The sequence below is a fragment of the Malus sylvestris genome, chromosome 9 (assembly GCF_916048215.2).
Source record: "Malus sylvestris chromosome 9, drMalSylv7.2, whole genome shotgun sequence".
NCBI classification, from domain to species: domain Eukaryota; kingdom Viridiplantae; phylum Streptophyta; class Magnoliopsida; order Rosales; family Rosaceae; genus Malus; species Malus sylvestris.
The window spans coordinates 20,240,643-20,248,346 of NC_062268.1; the positions used below are offsets into that span (position 1 = coordinate 20,240,643).

Here is a 7,704-nt window from a genome sequence, read left to right on the forward strand (position 1 = left end):
GTTCTTCAAGATCCTATGGCTGAAAGAAATTATAATCATCTATTGTTCAATTTTAATCTCACGGTAAATAATTATTTAATTTTTATTGTTGTACTTTCTCTTTCACCCTTACATTAAGAATGAATGGTGGATGGGTGATTATAATTTTTCATAGAGTTTAAGAGAGCGGGACTCATTACGAGGATACCAATGACAGTGCAGAGAAAATGAAAGCAGGAATGGGATATTAATTTGCCGATATGCCATATAAGCATGGATATATGATGCCCGCAAGCATATGTTGCTCACAGCTGTGTCACAGTAAGCTTGGCCACTTTTCACTCGCTTTCGCTTGTGTTACGCAACATGCTGCTACTGACACGTCCAACATTTAAATCAGCTGGCTTAAAGCAGACGTAGACCAATGACAATGGCCAAAGCTTATATAGTCCAACTTAATTTATTTCTTATTTCTTAATAGAATTTCATGTTAGTTAGATATGCCTTCTAATCTTGGGATCGAGGAACACAACAGGTAAAAACACGAATGATTTTTGGTTAAAATTTTTAGAAGAACGTGTATTATTTGACTATGCACGTAGATGGGCTGAAAATGCCCTTAACTTTTTCAAGTCCCACTAGAAATTAATCTTACTCTTCAGGGTGCCTGGGCTAATACCTCAGGCTCCGACAAAAAAAAATTAATTAATTTCTTTATTTATGGTTTGTAATTTTATTAAAATAAAAAATTAAATTAAATAAAGGAGAGAGAAATGTTAGCCAACTTTATGGGAATTGGCTAAGAAATCGAAACGGTTTAAAATTGGCTAAGAAAGCATGCAATAAAGGAAAAGATGATTTCTTTACTATATTTCTTAATGACTTGGGTTTCGTTTGTTGATTAGGATTTTTCCAGTCAAAAGTGTTTGAAGCATGCCTATATAAAGGCGTACAACATCATATGTTGAGCATTGTCATAGAGTTTTGAGAGTTTTCTCGTCGATATATTTTAGTAGGTTACATGAATTTCAATTATCGTCTATAGAATTCAAATGTTTGTCGATACGTTTATGTTGTTTTCTTCTCGTCAAAGGTACATACCGTTTACATACATGCAAACATATCGACAAATTACATGTATTATCAAGGTTTCATATCTTTGTGTTATATGAGTTCCAACTTTAAAGTCTGTTCCATTATTCGTTCATTGATTAGTAAGTTGGTTATGTTGTTCAAAGGATCTGCTAATCCAACTTAGGGTACGTTTCACTTTGTCACTCCTACACTAGAAAACTAGAAAACCCAGCAAACTTGAGTCTTGAGGTGCAAGTAATCTTATGCTGCCTTAATTCCTTGATTAGGTGTTTAACCTTTTTCATTAGGGATGCATATATAGCTTTAATTGATTTGTTCCAGCTGATATATACCTGAAAAATTCACGCAAGCCCGTTAAACTAGGGAACATACAAAAATGAGTGCAGAAAATTTCGTTTCAGTAATTTTAGCTTTTCTAGTAGTGACTTTCGTAAAAGGAGCGGGTAAATTATATTTTTAGCGGGAGGCCGCGTCGCAAAACTCCACGTCCGTTTAGATTTTCCCGGAGCTCCATCTGCCAAGTATATATAGCTTCTTGATTGACCTTTCGTCTCTCTTCCTCTCCAAGCTTCTTCCCGGAAAAAAAATACATACACACACATATATAAGTGTATATATTTTTATATGTGTGTGTATAACAGCTCCGAATTCTTGATTTTCGAGTTCTGTTCTTTGTGGTGATCCCCATTCGAAGGCATTATTGTTTCTCAGTTTCTTGCTTCAAAAGCCAAAAATACCGATTTGCTTTCCTTCTTGGTTTTCTTGAATCCGATTCCTGGAGTGGACCGGTGAGTCCTCATGTTTTAATCTTTCAGTCATTCTTTACCTTGGTTTTACATTTTCGGAAATCCCATTGCAGCGTATAAAAGCTCGGTTATTTCTTTCTTTATTAACCCAGGTTTTTTGAAATTTTGAGAATCATCCGAGGACAAGATGTTGAGGGGGTTCCGAAAGCCGAAATTCGTCACCAAATGGTTCGTTACAAAAAAACCCAAACTCGTGTTTCAGTTTTTTTATCTCTGTTCATTGATGAGTTTTTCTTTTTCTTCTTTCTAATTCTGGTTGTTTTTTTTATGCAGTAAATCGGATATAAAGATGACGAAGATGCGGATCGAGGCGATAAAGAAGAAGAGGAGCGCGGTGCAGAAGTTTTTGAAGAGCGACATAGCTGATCTTTTGAGGAGTGGCCGTGACATCAATGCATACGGCAGGGTATGTATGCATCTGCTTAATTAATCTTCTTCTAGGTTTTTGTTTTGATTAATTAATTAAACAATATGACGTTAATCTTGTTTATAATTTTTGTTGTTTTTATGTTTTCTGTGGCCTGAAAAATAAGCTTGTTTCCATTCCCTCTTTTTACTCATGAATCATTTTGTATGAAACAATTTTTCCTTCATTTGAAAGATTTGTTTACCTGGCCAATTGAAATTAGGGTTGGTTTCGGTTTGGTAAACCGAAAAGTGGCTACCGAAAACCGAACTATGAAATTAACAAAACCAACTCCGAACCGAAAATTGGTAATCTTGAAATTATTTCTGAGAGAGAGAGAGTTTTAGTTTTTACGAATGGTTGAGATTCAATCTCAAACAAATCCAACGACCACAAATTTTTTTGTTAAAAAATTAATATATATATTTTGTCGGTTCGGTATTACCCAACATATTGAAGTGAGGTCCTGATCCCATACCTAATTATCGGGGTCTTTTCAGTATGGATTATTGAATGTTTCGATATTAACAGTTTGATATTCTTCGGGTTGGTTCGGTGCGGTTTGGGTAGGGTTCGGTTTCTTTTTTTTCAGCCATAGTTGAAATGGTAAAATTACTATGGATTTATGTGGCTTGTCTTTTACATGGGTAAATGTCAACATTATTTACATTAAAATGGAACAGAATCTGTACTTCTGTATATGGAATAGATTACTTGGTTTTGGATGACATTTTCTTCTGCACTGCCGTTTTCGCAAGTATGTCCTCCAAGATTTAGCTTGGTAGGTCTTGTTAGTCGTCAATCTTGCATCCCCAGCCACGCAAACATAAACCTGCTCGCAATGTCATGTATTTTCGATTGCCTTGCATTTATATTGAAACAAGATTACTTGCATACTGCATCGTTGCAGATGATCCGTGATTTTTACATATATGCTTGACGCAGTAGTTCACTCACAGAGCGTTCAGTTAATATATCTTGTTCAGTTCTCTTAACACTTCATGATCGGTGAAACAGGCTGAAGGGCTTCTAGTTGAGCAAAATATGTCCGCCTGTTATGAATCAACTGAGAGCTTTCTTGGATGCATCTCGACTCATCTTCCTCTCATACAAAGTCAGAGGTATATGTGGCTTCCGGAATAATATGCTCATTAAGTTTCATAGACTTTTCTGCTAGCCTTATCTTTTATTTGTTTGTTTTCCAGTGAGTGCCCTGAGGAATGCAAGGAAGCTGTTCGGTCAATTATGTACGCTGCAGCACGATTTGCTGATTTACCAGAACTCCGTGAGCTCAGAACTCTGTTTAGTGAAAAGTATGGAAATTCCCTCGAACCTTTTCTGAATAAAGAGGTAATAATTCAAAACTTGCTCTTTAAGTTCATAGTTATCAAATAATCAAAAGATGCTACTTGTTCTATAGGTTTGTCTCTAGTCTGTCTGACCCAATTATTTGTTTCTGCTCAGTTTGTGGAGAGGTTGAAGTCAAAGCCTCTTACGAAGGAGACGAAGATTCAGTTAATGCACGACATAGCACAAGAATTTTCGATTGAATGGGATTCAAGGTCTTTGGAACAGAAACTGTATACTAATACTCCATCGGCATCTGACCAAGTAAGTCTACTTTATGCATCATTGCTATAAAATACTTATACTGGAAGAAATCAAAAGTAAATTGTACCATCTGGTAAATATTCTGAAGCTAATAAAGTACCTTACCCCTGAGAAAAGATGTCGACAAAGGTACTTTTGTACCTTGCAAAGCTGCCTAGATGCCAAACGGTTCCCTCCTTCATGTTTTTTGTTCCCACGTTATGTGTTATTATAGTGCTTCTTATTGTCTGTTCTCGTTGATCGTAACATGTATGACCCTTTTTGCAGGGCCAGCGCAGGTGTGGATCTCCAGTTGACAGCGATGACGATATGCACAAATCACATAAAAGGCAAGACAATGCTTTCCCGAAGAGAAGAAACCAGGAGGGTGACTCTTATGAGAGATACAAGCTGCAGAGCAGCAGTGAAGACGAAACAACAACAGATGTATCCCAATCTGCCCCAAAATATTCTTCAAGCTCAGTAGGAAGTACATCCGGGGATGAAGCAGATACCAGCAAGATGCCCTTCTACTCCAAGTTTATTCCACCACCTTACTACAGATCAAGACCTGAAAAAGAGGAAAGCAGTCACGTCGAAAGGGAAACAGATCACCCTAGCGATGTTTCAGTTGGTGAAGATAATACAAAACGAAGATCAGTAAGGAGGGGAAACTTGAAACCACCACCAGGTCACGGGAATCTTGGCAGGAATGATAAAACTAGGCATGGAGAGGATAGTGATTCAATGGACGACGAGAAGAGAATAATGGATGGGCTTTTGATGCATTACAGCAGGAAACAGTCACCCTATGAATCGAGCCAGATGAAGGGCAGTCTAGACGATGATGATGCTGGTGAATCAACATGGAACAGAAGCAGAAAATCTCAGCGAGAAGCTCCATCAGCCAGAGCATCATCTCTCCCACCAGAGCCAACAAGTCCAATTGAGGCACCGGAAAAGCATGTCCGAGCATTTTCCTTCACACCAGATGTACACGTGCACCCAAAGCTACCGGAGTACGATGAACTGGCAGCTCGAATTGCCGCTCTTAGAGGAATATAGAAGAAAGACAGCATTAGAAATTAAAGTCTGAAAATGTTTACTTGGTGTCATCTTCTCTACCTCTAATAGGAAATATTATTGGAGTTTGATATGTCTATCAACATCCATTAATCATTAGTTTGCTGATCATATAACACTGTAAAAATCCCGAAAGTGTCATGGTTGAACTTTAGAGTTCACAATCTAACACTACTTCAGATATAAAAGTTGTGTGTTTTCCTTTCATGGTTTATGTTGGATTTTTAGTTCTATGATCATGTGAAATCTGGCGCTTGGAATAACTGAAACTAGTGATAATGTGAGATGGTTATATTAAGATTCTACGAAAAATCACTATGGCTGAAATTTTTTCCTCAAAATCCCAAACCAAATAAAAAAAATCCCGATCCCATACCGAAAAATTCTCAAACCAATAATACCGATCCCGAACCTTTCGGTACTAGAATCGGGATCACATATTCAATAGTTCAGGAATCCCAAACCGAACCGAAAATATATATATATATATTGGTTGCATGTATCTTGAATGTTGAATTTAAGTAGTTTGATAGTAGACTATATTAGAAATAGAAATATGAAATTAAGTAGTTTTGACTTGTTATGAATGAAATCATCTTTCAATTGATATGAGTTAAAAAATCTAAATTTCAATTGATATGATATTGGGGAACAAAATTTTAGGCCAAAAACCCAAATTTTAGACCATAACCTAAAAATATCAAATTTCAACCCAAAAGGCTAAAACCGAAAATCCAATTTTGATCCATCCGGAAATACCGAAAACATTTCGAGAATCCCAAAAATTGGGAATACCGAAATTTCGGTTCGGGATTGATCAAATTCTTATCCCGAATATTTTCTGTTTGGGATCCCATACCAAACCAACCCTTTAAATCACATATAAATTATAACATTTTTTAAGCATTCAACCATGCATTCGAGATCTGTCTATCACTCTACTAGAAACTTGCTATATGAGTCTAGAATATACGTATTGCTCGCTAACCAAGTATACTTGCTAACATTTCCTTAGAACTGAATAAATGGAGGTTTATGAGCAAATGAAAAAGAATGCTCTGTACCAATGACACCTCTCACTCAACATATTTGATTATTAATAAAAAAAGAAAACTAATGAAAAATTCAAAAAAAAAAATAGTTTTAATGAAAAATGACAAATAAAGGTGTAGTGAATAGTATCAGATAAAGATAAAAATGTGATTTTTCGTTAAAAATGAACAATACCGGAAATATTTCGTTAAAACTGCATATTAAGAATGCTTGTACTGATAACATTAATGAAAAGAAGAGGGATATTTTCAACCAAAATAGAAAAAAAAAAATATATATATATATATATACACATATATATATATATATATATATATATAGCAAAAATCCACAATCCTTAAATATTAGCCCATCTAAATAGTTATAAACCCAACATTTAAGAAAAACATAGGCCATATTTACAACAAAAACAGCAGCCTAGCCCACTCCAACAAAAGCAGTAGCGTAGCCCACTCAGAGAGAGGCACAAACAATAAACAAACAATAGCCGAGGAAACCCTAATTCCCATCAAGGAGAAGCAGCCCGCCGCTGGATGTCTTTCGCTAGCAACCATCGGAGTAGCCGTCATGTAGGAACCAATCGAAGGTGGGTCCATTGAGAGCCAAGCAAAACCACAATAACCCCACAAAAACAAGCACACCCAAAGAAAAAGTTAGATTTTAGCACACCCGAAGCAAAAGTCAGATTTTAGAGTGCAGCAACCACACATGGAGGAAGAGTACTAAAAGTATAGTAACAAAAGCATGGGGATGACCAATGGATGTGTGAAACATCTTTACTATGAAAAAGTCGTAGAACACTTTGCCCAAATATTCTGGTATGCTGGTAAAGCAATGGGTAGTGCGGTAGCAATCTAGATCCCCAATTGGGTCCAAAACGCGAAATAGAATTCCGATTATACAATATTCTGGTGTTTACTAAACATTGGAGAATAAAATATTTGGTGGGACCCATGCAAATTTTGGAATCCAACTCTAAATAGAGGATTTTTTTTAAGGAAACGATAGTAGATCTCATTAATCATATCAAAATATAGTGAAACAAGCATATAAGGTTCAACAAGATGGGGCACAATCCTCCAAAAGTACATCAATTAAAATACTAGGAGGAGAAGTCATCCAATCGAAAGTGTGTTCCACCGATAATCCAAAGCGGGCAAGTCTATAAACTGCCGTGTTGGCTTGAGGGTGAATGTGGGTAAAAGGCACTTCAGTGACTGAGGGGGCTAAAACCTTGATGTCTTCCACCACTTGACCAATGTAGGATAGATTAATAGAAGGGTCATGTCAAGCTTCCACAATCTAAAGAGAATTGCTCTCTCAAATTAAATTTGTAAACCCCCTATTCATTGCCCAAATCAAACCCGTCTAGACGGCCACAACTTCCGCTTGAATGAAGTGAAGATATCCGAAGACTTTCCACACGAAGCTGTCATAAAACTACCATTTTCATCTCTAATGATCAGGCTGAAACCCCCCACTTTACTCTCACCATTCCAGGCCCCATTAGTATTTAGTTTGAGGCGTCCCGAGAGCTGAACTGCCCATTTCAAAGTGGAATGTCGGGAAGGGTTTATGTGGTTTGTGTTAGCATTGGCAGTAATAAAATTCTGCCACCAATGAAGAGCCCGAGCAACCACCACATTAGGATGTTCCGCATTGCCTTTCCAAAGCTTCCCATTCCTAGCTCCC

At 36.9% G+C, this 7,704-nt stretch overlaps 1 protein-coding gene across 2 annotated transcripts; it reads left to right on the forward strand.

Moving 5' to 3' along the window:
• Nucleotides 1-1,005: 1,005 nt before the first annotated feature.
• LOC126634189 (uncharacterized) lies at nucleotides 1,006-5,166 on the forward strand. Of its 2 annotated transcripts, none has more exons than XM_050304682.1 (7): nucleotides 1,006-1,862; nucleotides 1,973-2,048; nucleotides 2,154-2,286; nucleotides 3,304-3,407; nucleotides 3,492-3,636; nucleotides 3,751-3,897; nucleotides 4,165-5,166. In XM_050304682.1, exons 2-7 carry the CDS (start codon nucleotides 2,008-2,010, stop codon nucleotides 4,939-4,941), a joined length of 1,347 nt encoding a protein of 448 aa, XP_050160639.1. In that variant the 5' UTR covers nucleotides 1,006-1,862; nucleotides 1,973-2,007; the 3' UTR covers nucleotides 4,942-5,166. The 2 variants fall into 2 exon arrangements, with proteins under 2 accessions (XP_050160639.1, XP_050160640.1); XM_050304683.1 differs by having other exon boundaries at nucleotides 1,006-1,859; nucleotides 1,997-2,048.
• The last annotated feature ends 2,538 nt before the right edge of the window (nucleotides 5,167-7,704 follow it).

What these genes read in the sequence shown, in the direction of transcription:
- LOC126634189 (XM_050304682.1), top strand. Translation starts at nt 2,008, where the DNA reads ATGTTGAGGGGGTTCCGAAAGCCGAAATTCGTCACCAAATG. An exon ending in ACATCAATGCATACGGCAGG is followed by an intron (nt 2,287 to 3,303) that starts GTATGTATGCAT and finishes TCGGTGAAACAG; the next exon opens with GCTGAAGGGCTTCTAGTTGA. An exon ending in AACCTTTTCTGAATAAAGAG is followed by an intron (nt 3,637 to 3,750) that starts GTAATAATTCAA and finishes GTTTCTGCTCAG; the next exon opens with TTTGTGGAGAGGTTGAAGTC.